The sequence below is a fragment of the Dreissena polymorpha genome, chromosome 1 (genome assembly GCF_020536995.1).
Source record: "Dreissena polymorpha isolate Duluth1 chromosome 1, UMN_Dpol_1.0, whole genome shotgun sequence".
NCBI lineage: Eukaryota > Metazoa > Mollusca > Bivalvia > Myida > Dreissenidae > Dreissena > Dreissena polymorpha.
In genome coordinates this window covers 108,448,324-108,469,323 of record NC_068355.1, presented here as the reverse complement: position 1 = coordinate 108,469,323, position 21,000 = coordinate 108,448,324, and the positions used below count along the sequence as shown (strand labels likewise).

Genomic DNA, 21,000 nt, shown 5'->3' with positions numbered 1-21,000 from the left:
TTCAGCAGTATTTCTAGTCTATTTGTTGCCATAGCAACCATAATTTTTGACGTCGGAACGAAATGAAATGATGTGCATAATGTCCATGTTGCCATCTATCCATGTTTCAAGTTACATGAAAAAATATTAAGAACTTTAAAAGTTATCGCAGGATCCAGAAAACCACCATTTTCAGCAGTATGTCTAGTCTATTTGTTGCCATAGCAACCAGAATTTTTTACGTCGGAACGAAATGAAATGACGTGCATAATGTCCATATTGCCATCTATCCATGTTTCAAGTTTCATGAAAAAATATCAAGAACTTTAAAAGTTATCGCAGGATCCAGAAAAACCACCATTTTCAGCAGTATTTCTAGTCTATTTGTTGCCATAGCAACCATAATTTTTCACGTAGAAACGAAATGAAATGACGTGCATAATGTCCATATTGCCATCTATCCATGTTCCAAGTTTCATGAAAAAATATTAAGAACTTTTAATGTTATCCTAGGATCAAGAAAAGTGTGACGGACGGAGACAAAACCATAAGTCCCCTCCGGTGAAACCGGTAGGGGACTAAAAACATATAAAACCTAATCACCCTGTAAAATGATCAATGAAATTTCAAAACATCAGGGCCTGACGTACCTCGGAATTAATCGGCTCATTTATCAATAAATCTCCAAAAAGAGGTGGTGCCCGTGATTATGCATTACGTATGTTAAGTTTTGTTGCATTTCTTGATGCCAACCTATACTATATTGCACTATTTAGATTAAGAGATTTTTAACAATTGCTTCATGCCAAACTATACTATATTATACCTTACTTAGATCAAAAGGATTGTAGTATTTTCTTGATGCCACTATTTTATGCACTTCTTAGGTTAATAGGTTTGTAGAAATTTCTAGATGCCTGCCAATTCACTATTTATACCTGTGCCACAGTGTTATACATAGATTACGCCTACCCTACAAGGTTATTTAGTATACATTAGATATTATAAAACCTAGTGAAAGTTTGCTGAGTGGCGAACAAGTAATGTATGTTTCATATTAAATATATTTGATTCCAAAAGCTTAAATAATTAAATCTTCCATATAATAAAGCATTTGCCATTTCATTTCATGAACATTCTTCACAAGAAAACATTAATAACATTATTATAACTGAACATGAATTGATTTTGGATAATTTGTTTTCTATTGAGAAATATATAGCAAGGCTGAACTATTTTTAAAGGGATTTTTTCACAGTTTGGTTAATTGACAAAATTGAAAAAAGTTGTTTCAGATTCGCAAATTTTCGTTTTAGTTATGATATTTGTGAGGAAACAGTATTACTGAACATTTACCATAGTCCAATATAGCCATTATATGTATCTTTTGACCATTTGAAAACCTAAAAATTATAAAGCGTTGCAACGCGCAACAATTGAATAATTTGGAGAGTTCAGTTGTTGTCGATGAAATTTACGAAACTACGAAGATTGCTTATATAAGGTATAAAATACTTAAACTGTGTATACCCGGTGGAATAGCCGAGAGGGCTAATGCGTTTTTACTTCAGACTAATTCCCGGGGGTCACTGGTTCGAGTCCTGGTACCGGCTACTTTTATTTCCTTTTTTTAAATTTTATTCTTGATTTTTTACTGGAGCTTTAAAGATCCAATGTTTACATTTATCAATATAAAGCATTTAATGACAAACTTCAAAATATGCCAAAATCTGTGAAAAGGCCCCTATCAAGCCTCTATAACGCTCACAATCAACGAAAATTTCATAAAGTATTTCGTAAAATAAAGTTAACACCTAAACAATCAGTGTTCCTTATAGCAATAGCCACAATTTCAACGCTAGATGTGGTATGATTACATAGATTTTTGTAGGTACAAAATGCTCGTATTTATTTATTTGTGACACAGTTAATTCCATTTTTATTTCCCGCAAATATATCTATTCATACAACACACGAACACTAAAATGGTGCGGGAAATTAAAATGGAATTAAATATGCAAAACAATAATAAAAACGAGCATTTTGTATCTACAAACATCTATTTTACCAGACCACATCTGGCGTTGAAATTTCGGCAATTGCCATTAGAAACACTAATTTTTAATTGTTTAACTTTATTTTACGAAATACTTTAAGAAATTTTTGTTGATTTTGAGCGTTATAGAGGCTTTAAGGCTTAATATGGATTGAGAAAATGATAAACATGACATTTTTTTTTCAAAATATTTAATAAAACAAAACATTTTTTACTGTAACTGTTTAAGATTGTTGACACATTTAAACAATCCTAATAAGTCAAAATGCTTTCCTGCATTTTAAAACTCTTTGGCTGTTGTTGTGAATTAACAATGAGAACAAAACTAACCAATCAGTATCACTCTGGAAACTCTTGACTTACAAACATAAAAGTTTAAATGCAAGCTGTTAAAAGTGTGTATCAATGAAGTAACTCAAGTTGTGGACCTAGGTTTAATCCCCATTACCAATGATTATTATTCAATTGTTTTCTAATATAAGCATTTTTTTGCAAGATATGTGCACTAAATCAAGTACAAGTACTTAATTAACATGCTTTATTTTTTACTTCAAATAAAAAACATTCTGCTTTGAAGCTTTTTAATTTAGATGTCATAAACTTCAGTTCTGGAACTCTGGCTAATACATCTACTTGGTTTTCAAAGACGGCTGACTGGGTTTCGAAGATGGCTGTCCAACACGTTTTGATGAAATGGATCCTTCAACATCAAAGAAAGACCAGGCGTTCCACTTATGGTATTCTTCGCACTGGTATTTGGAGTTGTTAGTAGTTCCGGTTGAGTTGGTCTGCGTTCCTTTAGTAGTAGTTTTAGGGGCATCTTTGGCTAGAAATAAAATCTACAAGTTAAAATCCTTGGGAAACAAAATTACACACATTGTGTATCATAACAATTGGTACTATTATGGCATGTTTTGTCATTACAAAAAATGGGGTATTTAAAATTTAAAATACATAATTTCATTTTCTCCATTGTTAATCAAATGCACCTATTTTTGTATAATTTTAATATTTTTATATGGGGTATATTGATTATATGCCCCATTTCCAACCAGGTTCAAAAATGTTTTATATGCCCAGTGCGTGAGACAGAAGCACTCACATTTTTTCTCTGGAATTTTTTTAATATAATACTGGGCTCTGAAATCATATCAGCAAGAAGGGATTTACTTAATCCTTTATTTCATCGTGCCTGAGAGAAGTATTATTTTGTTGCTCTGGTTAATATAAACCCACACAGTATTTAAATTGCAACTGAACCAAATGTATGTCATCCTGTAGTTTTTTTTTATTTTTTATTTCTGTAACAATTAAACACAATTTCATTTGAAGGCATGAAAGTAAAAACCTTGAAACAGCAAATTCAGAGGGGGTTATCACGTGACAAACAAGATGGCGATGTCCATGCCGAGGCAGGTATTTTTCGTCGTTTTATACCCATTATAACTTGTATTATTTTTTTATTACGCTCACTTTCCAGCCATATTAGGGAGATAGTTACTGGCTTTTATTTCATATTCGCTCTATATCTCGACTTTACTTGACGCAACATTTCTTAGCGGGATTACCTAATTAGGGCTCCACTAAGAACATTTGCGGGGAGTAAAGTCAAGATATAAAGCGAATTTAAATACGAGATAAACGCTAATCACATTTTTACTGATATGGCTGGAAAGTGAGCGTCATTTAAATAATAAGCAGAAGTAATAAAGGGTATAAACGGCGAAAAATAATGCTCTCAGTATGGACGTCGCCATCTTGACTATCACGTGATTACCCCCACTGATATTACCTTACAAGGTACATATATTTAAAAAAAAACTACTGTTAAATTCACAATTCTGTGCAATATATGTATAATTCATAAGGAATGTCTGACCTATGCGATCCAGGAACTAGAATTGCTCAGAATTGTGTGGACAGGCTTTTTCAGCTCCATTTTGGGAAAACGCCACACTGGAATTTTGGGAATTTCGCGTCGTGAAAACCCCAATTTTGGGAAAAAAAATTATCGCAAAATTGGCTCAATTGGGAAAAATTATCGCATGTAAATAGTGTTTCTTATATTTCAAAGAAGCTGTTAACTGGTAAATAATGACTATTTTGATAACTTATTATTAAAATTTTACAAAATATTATGAACATGTGTGATAAGTGCAGGTTTTTAAATCTGAATTTGGGGAATAGGCCTGGCCTTTTTTTAGTTAAAAAAAATCGCGCGAAGCACCGGATTTTGAGGAAAATATGGAAAGTCTTAAATAATCATTAACATATTTTACAGTTTTTAAAACAAATTCAAGGCAACAGATAATTTCATTATGCAATACTTTCTATTTTCTACACCGGATCAGGTTAACTTATATATTTTAAGGTTAAAAAAAAAAAAAATGGAATTGGGAAAAAAAAATTCAATAGGGAAAAACAACCAGATTTGCATTGGGAATGGGGCCGAATTTCGGACCCGTGGCATAGGGTGGAAAAAGCCTGGTGGATCACTGAAGTAAACAAGAAGGCCTGAAAGGCCCAAAGTCACTCACCTGAGATAACAAGATATTATTGGGACAAATCTTCTGACCAAGTTTCACGAAGATTGGAAAATAAATGTGGCCTCTAGAGTGTTAACAAGGTTTTACTATAGCCATATAAGGAAAAATGCCCCGCCCCTGACAGCCATGTTTTTCAACCAACCGGCATCATTTTTGAACTCGTCCAAGATATTATCGGGATGAATCTTTCGACCATGTTTCATGAAAATCGGACAGTAAATGTGGCCTCATAGAGTGTTAACAAGATTTTACTATAGCCATATAAGTAAAAATGCACTGCCCATTGGAAGCCATTTTTATCAAGCAAACATAATTATTTTCGAACTCATCCAAGATAAAATTGAGACCAATCTTCTGACCAAATTTCATGAAGACTGGACTATAAATGTGGCCTCTAGAGTGTTAACAAGGTTTTACTATAGCCATGTATAGCCATATAAAGAAAAGTGCCCAGCCCCTGGTGGCCATGTTTTTAAAGCAACCAAAACCATTTTCAAACTCATCCAAGATATCATTGGGACAAATCTTCTGACCAAGTTTCATGATGATCGGAAAATAAATGTGACCTCTAGAGTGTTAACAAGGTTTTACTAAAGCCATATAAGGAAAATGGCCCGGCCCCCCTAATGGCAATGTTTTTCAACCAACCGGCATCATTTTTGAACTCGTCCAAGATATTATTGGGATGAATCTTCTGACCGAGTTTCATGAAGATCCGACAATAAATGTGGCCTCTAGAGTGTTAACAAAATTTTACTATAGCCTTATATAGCCATATAAGGGAAAATGCCCCGTTTGTGGCAGCCATGTTTTTCAAGCAAACGTAACCATTTTGGAACTCATCCAAGATATCATTAAGAAAAATCTTCTGACCATATTTCATCAAGATTGGACAATCAATGTGGCCTCTAGTAGAGTGTTAACAAGTTTTACTATATATATCCATATAAGGAAAAATGCCCCGCCCCCTGGCTGCCATGTTTTTAAACCAATCTGCATCATTTTCGAACTCATCGAATACATTATTGGGATGAATCTTCTGACCAATTTCATGAAGATTGGACAATAAATGTGGCCTCTAGAGTGTTAACAAGATTTTACTAAAGCCATATATAGCCATATACCGGTAAGGAAAAATCCCCAGCCCCTTGGCAGCCATGTTTTTTCAAGCAAAGGTTACCATTTTTGAACTCATCCAAGATATCAGTGGGACAAATCTTCTGAGCAAGTTTCATGAAGATTGGCAAATAAATGAGGCCTCTAGAGTGTTAACAAGGTTTTACTAAAGCCATATACAGTAAGGAAAAATGCCCCGCCCCCTGGCGGCCATGTTTTTCAACCAACCAGCAATATTTTTGAACTCATCCAAGATATTATTGGGATGAATCTTCTGACCAAGTTTTATGAAGATCAGACAATAAATGTGGCCTCTAGAGAGTTAACAGGGCAAATGTTGACACCTCATAACGCACAACGGACGACAGACAATGTGTAAACAAGATTTTACTATAGGCTTAGCCATATATAGCCATATAAGGAAATATGCCCCGCCCCTTGGCAGCCATGTTTTTCAAGCAAATGTAACCATTTTCGAGCTCATCCAAGATATCATTGAAACCAAACTTCTGACCAAATTTAATGAAGATTGGACAATAAATGTGGCCTCTAGAGAGTTAACAGGGCAAATGTTGACGCCGCATAACGCACAACGGACGACGGACAATAAGCGATCACAAAAGCTCACTATGAGCACGTTGTGCTCAGGTGAGCTAAAAAGTCAACACTTGGTGATTACATACTTAAATCTCTTGGTAATTGCAGAATAAGTTTGTTAAACAAAGTTGTAGTATTTTAAGCAGACTGATTAACCAATTGACTAACAAACCGACCAACTGAGTGACTTCAAAAGCCCCCACTTAAACTTCATTATAATATGGGAGCAAATTTTCAGTGAATGCATCAAGCTCCATTAGGTAAGGAGTTTTTACCAGATATTGTATTACTAAAGATTATTAGAATACAATAACCATTTGAACCTGTTGGAGCTTCTCCAGATCCAGTTTTGGCAGAGTAAAAGCATATACATGCCTGACGTATAGCCCCCTGCAAAAAAATATAAAATGACAGTTAGACTCACATTATCAACACTATTTTTTTGTGACAGGTGAGTTGTGACATCTACATTAACAAGGGCTGTTTGTAAAAAATGCATGCCCCCCATATGGACTGTCAGTTGTAGTGGCAGCAATTGTGTGAATACGTTTTTTGTCACTGTGATCTTGACCTTTGACCTAGTGACCTGAAAATCAATAGGGGTCATCTGCCAGTCATGATCAATGTGCCTTTAAAGTTTCATGATCCTAGGCCTAATTATTCTTGAGTTATCATCAGGAAACCATTTTACTGTTTTGAGTCACTGTGACATTGACCTTTGACCTAGTGACCTGAAAATTATTAATAGGGGTCATCTGCCAGTCATGATAAATGTACCTATGAAGTTTCATGATCCTAGGCGTAAGCATTCTTGAGTTATCATCCGAAAACCATTTTACTATTTCGAGTTACTGTGACCATGACTTTTGACCTAGTGACCTGAAAATCAATAGGGGTCATCTGCCAGTCATGATCAATCTACCTATGAAGTTTCATGTTCCTAGGCGTAAGCATTCTTGAGTTATCATCCGGAAACCATTTTACTATTTCGAGTCACTGTGACCATGACTTTTGACCTAGTGACCTGAAAATCAATAGGGGTCATCTGCCGGTCATGATCAATCTACCTATGAAGTTTCATGTTCCTAGGCGTAAGCATTCTTGAGTTATCATCCAGAAACCATTGTAATGTTTCGAGTCACTGTGACCTTGACCTTTGACCTAGTGACCTGAAAATCAAAAGGGGTCATCTGCAAGTCATGATTAATGTTCCTATGAAGTTTCATGGTCCTAGGCGTAAGCATTTTTATCATCCGGAAACCATTTTACTATTTCGAGTCACTGTGACCTTGACCTTTGACCTAGTGACCTGAAAATCAATAGGGGTCATCTGCCAGTCATGATCCTATGAAGTACCTATGAAGTTTTAAGATCCTAGGCCTAAGCATTCTTGAGTTATCATCCGGAAACCATTTTACTATTTCGGGTCACTGTGACTTTGACTTTTGACCTGAAAATCAATAGGGCTAATATGCCAGTCATGATCAATGTACCTATGAATTTTCATGATCCTAGGCCTAAGCGTTCTTGAGTTATCATCCGGAAACCATCTGGTGGACGGACCGACGGACGGACAGACCGACCGACCGACATGTGCAAAACAATATACCCCCTCTTCTTTTAAGGGGGGCATAATAAATTCAACATGCTGTTGCTAAAAACACAAATTGGTGGAATTTTTAAATATCTTTTGACCAGACATAACAACAACAGCTGTCATATAACATTCATGTTTTGTCATTCAGATTTAATAACCATCATTAGAAGACATTACATATATGATAATCAATATCTGTTATATAACATACATTTATAACATAATATATATTGTTTATATAAAAGTTAGTAGTGAGGTTTTTGTAGCAATAAACCTGAACATTGCTTAATTACTTACAAGTGATATATTTGACTAAAATACTGCCAGGTCACAGTAATAAGCATTAGCCGACAAGTGACCTTATATTACACTGAAGATTAATGTGATATTTCAAACTAACATCATTCTGTACTAGAGACTCAGATACATGCTTAATGCAGCTCAAATCTAAACTTCAACTTTCCCCAAATCTTGCATTTTCTACAAGCATAGAGAGGCATACATGATAATAATGTTAAATTTATTTTCTGCCATAACTCTCTAAAAAATCAGCAGACCAAAATCCAAAACTATTTCTTGTGGAGAAATTTGCGTTTAAATGACCATGTTGGGAAAACATGGATACCATCAGGATAAAAACAAGAAACCAAATATGAGCAGTGACTTTTTAATCCTCTTTGGTGACAAAAAACTAATTTCCAGCCATTTTGTTGTGATTTCTTTGCTTTGTAGAGGCATATAGTAAGTGTAAGTGGGCACATATGCATACAAATTTACTTTTATATCATTACAAACAAAATTTCTCCACAAGAAATATTTTTCTGGAGAAACCCTGCTGAGAGGTTATGGAAGACATTTGTAAGTTTGTATAAATCCTTTAATTATTGTTTTGGCTTGCAAATTTAATTTCAAAATTAAGTATATTTCATCATTTTTCAACAGCCACGTGATAATATTATTTAAGTCCCTTTAAACGCATCTGCACCATTTACTATACATGATGCCATGTTAAACCCGTGTTTTAGTAAGAGCGCAAAATTGTTGCTGAAAGAGTAAAGATCCAGGCATGGAAAGCGTGCGCGTCAAAACAGACTTTGTGCCGTAAGTAAATATAGATCTGCAAATTGGTACATGCAGAATTTTTAAATTAAAAAATACATCAGCATTATTGCACACAATGAAAATATAGTATTGACACATTGAAACTACAGAAAACAAGAGTTCCGCGGTCGTAGACATATGCCCTCCCCCAAACAGGGCTTTGAACTAGTGACCCCAATTTCAATAGGGGTCATCTTCTGGCCAATTGGTCAATTCATTGATGAGTAATTGATCGGAAACAATGTTCACACTTATTGTGACAGTGACCTTGACCATTGACCTAGTAACCCCAATTTCGATAGGGGTCATAAACTGTCCAAGGCCAATGGGAATGGGAAGTATCAAGCCAATCGGTCGATTCATTCACAAGTTATTGATCAGAAACCCTTTTCCCACATGTTATGTCAGTGACCATGACCTTTGACCTAGTGACCCCAATTTCAAGAGGGGTAATCTACTGTCCAAGGCCAATGCGCCTGAAAAGTATCAAGCCAATCATTGAATCAGTTGACGATTTATTGATCAGAAACAATTTAACACTTGACCTTTGACCTAGTGACCCCAATTTCAACAGGGATCATCTACTGTCAAAGGCCAATGCACATGGGAAGTATCAAGCCGATCCGTGAATCAGTTGACAAGTTATTGATCAGAAACAATTTCGCACTCAGTGTGTAACAGTGACCTTAACCTTTGACCTAGTGACCCCAATTTCAAAAGTTGTCATCTACTGTCTAAGGCCAATGCGCATGTGAAGTACCAAGCCAATCGGTGAATCAGTTGATGAGTTATTGATCGGAATCAATTTTACTGTTAATGTGTAACAGTGACCTTGACCTTTGACCTAGTAACTTCAATTTCAATATGGGTCATCTACTGTCCAAGGCCAATGCACATGGGAAGTATCAGGCCAAACAATGAATAAGTTGACGAGTTATTGATCGCAAAGGATTGTACTCTTAATGTGTAACAGTGACCTTGACCTAGTAACCCTAATTTCAATAGGGGTAATCTAATGTCCAAGGCCAAAAACCATGTTAAGTATCAAGCCAAACGGTCATTGGTTGACAAGTTATTGATTGGAAATGATTTTCACACTAAGTCAGATTGTGACCTTGACCTTTGACCTAGTGACCCCAATTACAAATTGGGTCATCTGCTGTCCAAGGCCAATGCACATGTGAAGTATCAAGCCAATCTGTAAATTCATTGATGAGTTATTGATCGGAAATGATGTTCACACTTATTGTGACAGTGACCTTAACCATTGACCTAGTGACCCCAATTTCGAAAGGGGTCATAAACTGTCCAAGGAACATGTGAAGTATCAAGCAATTGGTCAATTTGTTGAAGATTTATTTATCGTAAACGATTTTCATACTATGTGTGATAGTGACCTTGACCTTTAAATTAGTGACCCCAATATTAATAGGGGTCTTCTACTGTCCAAGGCCAATGCACATGTGAAGTATCAAGCCAATCGGTCAATTTGTTGACAAGTTATTGATCGGAAACAATTTTCACGCTTAGTGTGATAGTGACTTTGACTTTTGACCTAGTGACCCCAATTTCACAAGGGGGTCATCCACTCTCCAAGGTGAAGTATCAAGCCAATCGCTCAATTTGTTGACGAGTTATTGATCGGAAACAAACTGGTCTACGGATATTCAGACTGGTCCACCGACATTGCATTTTCACACTTAGTGTGTTAGTGACCTTGATGTTTGACCTAGTGACCCCAATTTTAAAAGCGTTCATCCACTGCCCAAGGACAATCAACCCATGCGAAAGACAAAAAAATCTTACCGGACATGAGGTCCGATAACTTTTAAAATTTACCGGACCTCACCACATTTTACCGGACTTTATTCTACTTTAAACAAACAATAAAAAATACATTCTATAGTTTTTTATCGTTCAAAATGTTTAACAATTCTAAATACAATAAAATAGCAATTAAATTTATGCCCGTTCAGTAAGCGCTTTCGGCCGTAAATTATGCCAAAAATCGGCCGTATTACGTCATTTTAACAAATGGCCGAAGGCACTCTGACGTCCGATAATCCGCACTCATATTGTACTCTAATATCGAATTATAGTCACATTACATGGCCATGTATGCTGACACAGATGCACCACGAAAACTTCTAGGGTGACTTTTCAGTCGCCAAAGCGTCCAATCGGTAACGAGAATGTGTATCATAAGGGCAGGGTTAACTGGCGATCATTATTTTTGATCGACGCCAGTCTTGAAGTTAGCGTTTATCGCAGATTGATTTACAAAAAATCACAGTTTTAAAATTTATGCAATCTCCAATGGTAACTTAACAGTATATGAAAGACGGTTCCGGGTATCGTCACACCTTTTTACCATAAACAATTACTTAAACAATTATTGTTCCTTATGAGAAATTAAATGCAAATGGTTAGCAATTAATAACTTTTGGCGAGTAAGTTGTGAAAACAATACCCGTTACAAATTGCATGCGGTAACAATTTAATTTAAGTAGAAGAATCTTTCATCATGTCCATTTTTAGAACTGAATAACACATTTTTTCTACAGCCACGTGATTATATTATTTAAGTCCCTTTGTATTCATCTGCACCATTCACTACACATGATGCCATGTAAAACCTGTGTTTTAATAAGAGCGCAAAATTTTTGCTGACAGAGTTGAGTTCCACGCATGGAAAGTGTCAAAACAGACCATGTGCCGTAACTATATATAGACGAGCAACTCAGTACATGTAATATTTTAAAATGAAAAAATATATCGTCATTAATGCACACAATGATATATTATTGACACATTGAAACTAAAGACAAAAGACATAAATTTACGAATAATAATAAATTAAATTAAAATCGCTCATTGATAAGTAGTAACCAAATATGACCAGTGAATATGAATATGATCGCACATTGCGTCACTTGATTTACGCATTTTAAATGGGAATGATCCCATCCAAAAATTCACTTTTCATAAGCGCTTGCATAAAATGGGAGACGTTTGTGTTTATAAAATTTTTAAACACATTAGCATCAATACTGGTCATATTTTGCTTTTGAACATTGAAATCGGTATTTGTTCATATTATAATTTTGTTTTCATTTTTTACCAAAACACACAATTTATTTATGGGTCGGACACAAGGTCCGACAATGTCGGGAATAATACAGGACCTCAGCAAATTTTATCGGAAATGTCCGAGGTCTGATGTCTTTCGGATGGGTTGCCAATGCAGATGAGAAGTATCAAGCCAATCTGTTGATTCGTTGACGAGTTATTGATCGGAAACGACTGGTCTACGGACATTCTGGTCTACGGACAGCCAGCCAGCAAAACAATATACCTTCTTCTTTGAAGAGGGGCATAAAAATGTTTGCAAATGATCGCACACTCTTAACAAATTTGTCCATACGCCTCTCTCCCCCCCCCACCCATCCCCAAACTATCGGATTTACATTGCTCTCAAAATCAACCCTGTACGGCTCACATCTGGATTTCCGAAATTATCCAGGCAATTAACTCCCCTAAATTGATAAAGTTGTAGTGGAAAGAAGTTTTGAAACAGTAACCATCGTTTTGCATATCATACGATTCCTTTTTAATGAGTGTGCCCTTCGTTTATATTAAAAATGCAGCTTTGGCGATGATGTCACACAAATGCACTCCAAGTATTTTGTTTGAATTACATTACTACGCTTGAAAATAAATACAGTTACAACCAAAATGAGGCAAAAACATGTATAATTGCATTTCAAAATCTTACTTAAACTGAAATAACCAAAATGTTTTCCTATTCCAATCATTTTTTTGGACCTCTTCATCAATCTTCCACATAAATTGCAAACTGAATCAGACCACTGCGCACATGTAAACCCAACACTTTCCTGTATTTGATTTATTTTGATTTCATGTATTTTACTTATTTTTGAATCCTCAGAAAATGTTGCATGGAACAATCAGTGTGCACATCTCGCAAATATATGACATTACGATATATATAATAATGTTCTGTGGGTATACCCCATCCCAATTGGATGCTAATTTTATCAATTTTTTTTATAGTTTCAGTATGCTGAAATTTATTTGAACAAATAGTGTTACATGTATTGAAATTTTCAATCACTTTAAGGTCTCAATGTTTAGCAAACAAAGAATGGCTGATAAAAAAAGAAAGTTGTTTAATTGTAAAAAGCAGTTATGAACAAGTTTAATAATGACCGTTTAAGATTGCATAAATATGTTCAGTGACGCGATTTTTTTAAGTTTTGTTGCCCTAATGCGAATTGCAATCTAGTGCCACTCCTTTTCGAATGTGACGTCTTGATGCCAGGTAAACAACGGGCATAGTGGAGGTTATTGCAGTTGTGCATTAAACTATCTGCTTTACGTGGTTTAACAAAAAATCTATTTTGACATGGATTAAATGAGGAATTAATAAATCTTTGAAGTTAAAGGCCCTATAAAGGTGACAAATCCAATTATAATGCATATAAACTTGCCTAATTTTTACCGGATTTCAAATACTCTTGCATAAAAAAATGCTAATAACAGAGATGAGGTGCAATGTTGTAAAGAAGAATTGAAGATGTACCCGTTTCATAATTGGAAGAAATGTTTACAAGTTTGCAACTAACGTGATGTGTAGCTCAAAAGCAGTGATGTATGCTAAAAATAGCCAAAAGAACATTCACTATTAATTCTATTTAAAACAACTTTTTACCAGCAAAAAGTAACTAATTAGATCACTACAAACGTTTGAACCATTATTAAAAGAGACATACTTTGTGAGTGATACCAGAAAACATTGAAACTCAACGATATATTTTTGGTGACCTGAGTCACTTTCACTTTTCCAATAAACAGCGATGTAAATAAACTGATTGTTTGTAAACACGATTGACTTGGAGGACACTGTATTTTGAGCTCAAAACAAGTTGTATTGCTCATATTTTTATGGTAATGTCCAATAGCATATACATATTGTGTTTTGATAACCTTTATATATAAAATACGGAAAAAATATTTAAAAATCAGTAAATAATTACGGATCTTCACCTTTATAGAGCCTTTAAATAGTTTGTTACTGTATTGTTTGCATTAATTTAGAAATTATTTTATTTGTTTCCTTAACCGCTGGAAACACGGTAATTATAATAGGATATATTTTTCGGTATCATTGAAATTGTGTACATTGTTCCAAATTATTTCTACATACCTTTAAATCAGTAAATGGTCTTATATTTGATTTAAAAGATTCTAAATTAATTATTGATACAAGAGATGTGTTTGTCAGTAACACAATGCCCCCTTCTACGCCGCTTTGATTTATTTTATTGTTTATCATTTGGCAGGTAGCCTCAGGGTACCAATTCTCGAACGATATTTTGACGATTTTATTTAATTTGTAAAACTGTTTCAAGTTTTTTAAATTAATTTAAGCTGATATTTCAGGTAAAAGACTACTCTTTCTGAAAAAATAAAATGTAAAGAAAACAAAAACAAGCGTTTATAACTCGACCTTACCATTGGTCAAATGAAGTTGGTTCTGTTTACATTTTGCAACCCATTAGGAACCAATTATCGAACGTTCACTCAAGCAAGCCATCAGACATTTGCAAAACACACATAATCTGGTAAAATAAATTTATTTACATTGCAACTTACGTGGATAATCATTACTAATATATTTTGTTCATTTAATCAAAAGATTAATACTAATTGATACTTTGGACAAACATTTTCCTTTTTGACTTCTCTAACTGCTGCTTGTAGAGCACAAACTGAGTATTTATTTGATTTTCTTCGTGTCATTTGTCTTAAAGAAGTAAGAAGAAAATCTAAATGATGTATTATATTTATGAATAAAATTATTCTCAATGAATGTGGTTGAATGTTTCCGAGTTATGAGTTGGCGTCAGTACAAGTTGACCATAAAACAACTTACTTGTTTGCAACCTAATCCATTAAAACAAGAAATATCTTTAAAAAAGATATACGGCGTTGATTGTGGTCGATGTTTATGAACGATCAAAAGTTATCTCTATGAGATAAAAAGTAGCGGATGCTTTTTTTCTGCGCAGTTCTTAGCTACATCACAAGCAAATCAATTACGGGGTGTTACGCCAGATTTCGTGGCTTATTTTGCTTTATGTGATATTATTACTCAGATATCTATATTTACAGAATAGAAAAACACAAGAAACATGAAAATAAACGAGTGCATATAGGTCAGCCGGCAATACTCGAATCTTATTTAATTGCATAATTATAGTATAGTGAATTATTGTGCTCATGCTTAATAAACTGGTCTAAATGGATAAATATTTCTAATTAATTTTATCAAAATTGGTCCTTATCATGCAAATGTTGAAAACATATTAAACATCGATGATTGACATACCACAATAATATCGCCGAATATCTTTATTTAGTATCTTTCTGATCAAAACAGACTTCAAGTGCACAAAGTTTACGAGACGGCGTTTATATAAAGATTTCTGCAACTGACCGCAAACTGACCTTGATACCTTGCGGATTGGAATACAATGCATTAAAGTTAGGTAACAATTCTGCTGCTGAAACGACGGCTTGTTTACGCCAACTGTACACGACCAAGGCAACAGCTGTGCCTAAAATATTGATATATCGGCAAAGCGACTAAACGAACTATTTACTCCATCAGACAAAAATAGCATAGATTCCAATTTTTTCCTTCAATGAAAAGATCGCAACCCCTTCTGCGAACTCCGGTGATGAACTGTATAAAAACTCTGACTTTCACAAACTGGCCGCGAATTGACCCGAAACCTCGCGGGTTGAAATGCAATGCAAGTAAGTACTAAATATGAGAATATAGCCTTTAGTATAAACGCTTTTGCGCTGGTAATTCTCTGAAAATAAAAGGTGAACGCACAAACTGTATTTATGTCGAAAATTGAGTGTAAAACTGTTCTATCTATTGAGCCTTTTCATTAGAGATAAAATTGTTTCATGCAGTAAAACAGTGTTACAAAGACGCGGATATGTTTCCAATGTTCTGGTGTTATACTCAAATCAGCCAATGGAATAAATGAAGTGTATTCATTCGTACCTAGCCGCGGGAAATTTTATTTGAATATTATTGGACACTTACAAAGGTCAAGTCAGGGTGAAAAGCTGGCTTAATACAGCTTACGCCGAATAAAAAAATAAAACAGAGCAAGGTCAAGAATGTAATCACTTATTTTGACACTTGTAAACAAAGTGAAAGGTAGTAAAAAGCCTTAAAGGTGAATGAAAACATCGCTCATATTGTTAGAATCTTATAAAACAAAACATGTTGATGACTTATAATGATCTAACTGAATCAACCACACATTTATATCAAAGCGCTGAAGGCACTGAAGTTGTTCGCTGTTGTTGTCCTTGATTAGCTTGTGCGCATTGCACAGGCTACTCAGTGTGCACAGGCTAATCTTATTTGACATGCATTAAGCCCCGTTTTCCTTGAAAGCAGTCAATATGTACAGATTTCAATGATTAACACTAGACTGGCCAATGTAGTCTTACAAGCTGGTATATACACTCACTGCAGAAGTAGAGCAGAAGCATTTGTCATCTGCAGTGCAGACATGCAGCGGTAATCGTCCCTAGCAGAGTGAGTTGCGGTTCTTACCTTAGCTAAGGCTTCTAAGCACATACTGATTTGCAAAATATGCTCTGTAAATTTAGTAGGCCACTAACGCGACCAAATAATAATCAAATATTAACATTTTACTTGGTTCAATGAATCTTATTCTGCAGTTGCGTTTACGAAGAAGAGGCTGTCAAGTTGGAAGTTTGCCAATAGAATGTATTCATATGAGAATTACTTAAAATATACCCAATTTCAAATTCAACGATTCAGCCGTGAGTAAACTTTATAGTTTATAAAAATCGTTCGAGAATTGACATGACGCCTTATCAGCCCACTTAATCACGTGGCTCAACGTGAAGAAAACCTACACAAGCTAACACCAAAATGGCCTCTTTGCCTATAGACTGCATATAGATTTACGCGATATTCCGGATGATTTTATGGACTTGTTCAACACCATATTACACTTGTAAAGGGGTTGATGCCATTGAGTTATTCTGCAAATGCAAAAAATATATGATTAAAGAGAACATCAGCTATTTATAACGGGTAAATCGGTACATTAAACACGCTCTCAAACGCTTGCGCGCTTACCGAAATCGAACCCGTTATTACGACTTTACGTGTAATGGTGGTATTTGCAATAAATTAACACTTCACCGGTATTTACCAGTGTTATTAACAAAATTATTACCGAAACATTCCCCCCTACCCGTGTAATTGACACGAAATAGCGCTTTATAACTGGGAATTCGGTGAAGTTTTACACGCTTTCTGACGCCGGGTGGGTACCTCAATCCCACATGTTATTGCGTATAAAAGTGATATTAATCATATTAAACATTGCTTATGGGACATTTATCAATCACTATAATTTAAAGCGCAAAAACAACACAGTAAGTTTGGACATAGTCTGATATAAAATTAGCGTGTTACGAAATGGAATACGGTCAGGCTATTATAAATTAATAAGGCTACCAATATCAGACGCTCGCGCAGGTACCTACTTCCCTGAAGTTACCGCATTTATTGGTTAACTAATATCAGTAATAATAACTCTTTTACAATAGCATTTATCGATACGTCTTTATTAAAATAATAACAAAATGGTTTTCACTTGTTTCTGACACACACAGAAATGCGATTTTTACCGGGGATTTCGAAAATTTATACGAATTGGGTACAAAAATGCTCAATTATTTTACATGCACACGTGACATAATACATACTTAATAATGCTTAGTTATTGCTTATATGACATTTCAAGTTTGTGAAATAAATTAATGTTCTATAAAGGGGATCTCTGTAATTCTTGAAGCTTCCACTCGCTCTTGTCAAGACTGCATTGCCGCGTTGGAAATTGTATAAATTCAATTCATCTAACTTATCTTTCTGGATACCAAATGTCAGAGTTGCATTAACCCTTTTTACACCGTTTTTAGCCATATTTCATTTCCGTTTTTTAATCCGAACAAAATAAACAAAATTCGTTTAAAAAAAAATTAGATCTAGGCATTCGTTTTTCGGCTTTGGAAACGAAATAAATTCAATGTCACCAACTAATCTGTCAGGATATCGATTGTCCAAGTTACATAATCCCCATTGACACCGTTTAACCATTTTTAATCGTTTTTTAAAGAGGAAAACAAAAGAAACTCGTTGGAATAAAAGTGAACCTAAACATGTAGCTTGTCTAGAAAATGGCAGACAGGTCGTTGCTAACGAGTGCGCCCGATTAATAGATCACTGATTGGTGGATCAATTCTAGTGGGCGGAGCGATTATAGATAAAGCGTCATGTCAATTGGTTCTGTTCGAGAATTGTTACCCTGAGGCTACAGACTATTATCTCCCTTTAAAGCTTATTACTTTCATTGGATTTGTTTCTTTGACCTTGAAGAATGACCTTGAACATTCACCACTCAAAATGTGAAGCTCCAAGAGATACACATGAATGCCAAATATCAAGTTGCAGGGCCCTCAATCTATCAAATCTGCCGCCGAATTTCGGTGGCAGTCCCCCACCTGAAAAGTATACTTTTTCCCCTTTTGGGGGGAAAAATGCCCCCTAAAAAAAAAAATAAAAAACATTTTTTTTTTTTTTTTTTTTAATAGAAAGGCCACGACTTTTATATTTCTTGGTTTACAAAACCGCCGACCCTAATTTTTGGAAAATGGGAAAAAAAATAAAATCGGAAAATCGTCTTTTTTTTAAATATTTTATTCCCGACCGCACTTCAAAATGAGCGAAATGAGAAAAAAAACGATCCGGTTTGAGTATGGTTGCGAATAATCAAGTAAGTACAATCAACGATTGGTTCACATATATTGCAGAGATCGGGATATTTTTCAATGTGACACATTATGTACCAGTCCTTTTATGGGCACTTCTCAAAATTTATTTCGGGTAAAAATTACAGACAATAAGAAAATCAGCGTCAGTCAAATGTCGACCCCATCAAAATTTATTTCCGTGTCTGTGACGCAACTATATTGTTTAACATGTTAATTATATTAAACAAACCCGATAGTATTTGATAATAAGTATAAATAATCCAATAAAACACTGCCATTATTTACGATATATGTGTTTAGGAATTTTGTAAACACGTCCGCCATAGTTTATAGGAACTGTACAGAAAGTTTGGAAATCGGAACAAATCGGTATATCTCGGAAAATCATTGATAAATGTATTTGTCGTTTCAATGCTTAGGGCCGAGTAATTTCGGCAAATCGGAACTCAACTTGTGTAAAACACTAGCTCAATTAACCGTTAAACTCCGCCTCCGTTCTCTGCAAAAGATTCGAAGGCGGAGCTATGCACGTGCTTTTATTAAATTGGAGGATTGCAATTGAGAAACAAACACACGATTGGTTCGGCATGTTGATTGCTAGACAAAGGAAGCCAATTTTTTTGGCGTGAAATTTGTCGCTTTATTGCTTCCGACAGAAAGCGGCTTTCCTTTGATGACGTCAAACTGTTAATTCACACAGACTGCACATTTTCGGAAGACTTTAACTGACTCCTTGTTTACAATTCCAGTAAAAAAAACACTTGCTAACATTAAACTTTGGATTAAATTATCAAAATAAAGCAAAAGCGAAGTTGACAAATATGATTGAATTAATTCGCGTCAGTTCAAATAAGACGTTTTGCGTTGTAAATCAACGAGTTTTCATGACAACAACAACTTTGACAAACATTACCGCGACGACGCATGGATCGATCTACCTCGATTTTTTTTTTCATGTACGATCTCATAAGTCGAGTAAGAGCAAACACATACCGGGTAATTTGTGTATGAGTAGTTTATCTTATATAAGATTTATGCAACGGGCATCGCATTGCGTAATGGTGCGCATCCAATTATGGAAATGAAGCGCAGTTTTTCGTTTTAATGGGAGAAGAACGCATGTCATGTAATGAAGTGTTTAAAATTGCCTGATGTTACATAAGGTGCTGTTAGGACTCATTTCATTTGAAGATATAGATGTGTTTCATTGCATAACTTGATTTTTTGTCTCTGTGTTAAGGTTATAAAAGATATGTTGTCTTTGTTCTGATGTTATTAGCATTAACTTTTTTTTCCAATGATGTTTTTTTTTTTTTTTTTTCGACCGCCCGATGGACCATTTTCAAAATAATTTTTGTAAACCAAAAAAAAAAAAGTCGTGGCCAAAGATGTGTCTCATGATTATTATATCTCAATTCTATTTCAATTTAATCTTTTCAAACATACTAAATTATGAAAAATGCAATGAATATAGTGCAAACATGTACAAATGAAATAATGAGAGAGTAAGTAAAAAAATCCCCCAAAAAGGGAAACGCCGCGAAAATTCCCGCTCCTAAGGGCTGCGGACCCCTTCCCCCAAAGTAGTGTGAGGGCCCTGAGTTGCTATCTGAAGCGACATAGAAGTTATGAGCATTTTTCGAAACCTTCAGTGGCTACACGCAAAGTATGTCGGACAGACGGACGGACGGACGAACGGACAGTCCGATCACTATATGCCCTCCTTTGGAAACATAAAAAAGAGCATTTAAATCCTACCGGCAAAATTCTTGATGACTTTGTTATCATTGACATTTTCTCCTTCGACTTGTAAATATCCGAAATATGCTCCTGTTAGCAGACAAAATTATACCGCACAGTTGCGACTACATTAAACCATATCATGAGATGGCGTCCGAGTTTCGAAGTAGTCATCTCGTCGAACGGTCGAAAAAAAGTACCTGTGCGCAACAGTTGGTTCGGAGACTGATATAAAAATTTGGACAATTCAAAAGATGAAATAGAAGCATTGTACAAAAATATTTACCTAGCTTTTTCGGCCCAATCCGAAAATTCAGGTCGATTAGGCTCGAAGCTTATTCGGCCCC

At 35.1% G+C, this 21,000-nt stretch overlaps 1 protein-coding gene across 1 annotated transcript; it reads right to left on the bottom strand.

Annotated features, from left to right (window-relative positions):
• Positions 1-2,559: 2,559 nt before the first annotated feature.
• On the bottom strand, positions 2,560-20,772 carry LOC127844156 (uncharacterized). The gene is made up of 3 exons (XM_052374177.1): positions 20,672-20,772; positions 6,618-6,684; positions 2,560-2,861 (listed from the first exon to the last, which is right to left on the bottom strand). Exons 1-3 carry the CDS (start codon positions 20,705-20,707, stop codon positions 2,665-2,667), a joined length of 300 nt encoding a protein of 99 aa, XP_052230137.1. The 5' UTR covers positions 20,708-20,772; the 3' UTR covers positions 2,560-2,664.
• Positions 20,773-21,000: the final 228 nt, after the last annotated feature.

Coding starts and splice junctions, on each gene's coding strand:
- LOC127844156 (XM_052374177.1), bottom strand. CDS start 20,707: ATGTCAATGATAACAAAGTCATCAAGAATTTTGCCG. Junction 6,685..20,671: donor AGTCATCAAGAATTTTGCCG/GTAGGATTTAAA, acceptor ATTTTTTTGCAG/GGGGCTATACGTCAGGCATG. Junction 2,862..6,617: donor ATCTGGAGAAGCTCCAACAG/GTTCAAATGGTT, acceptor TTTTATTTCTAG/CCAAAGATGCCCCTAAAACT.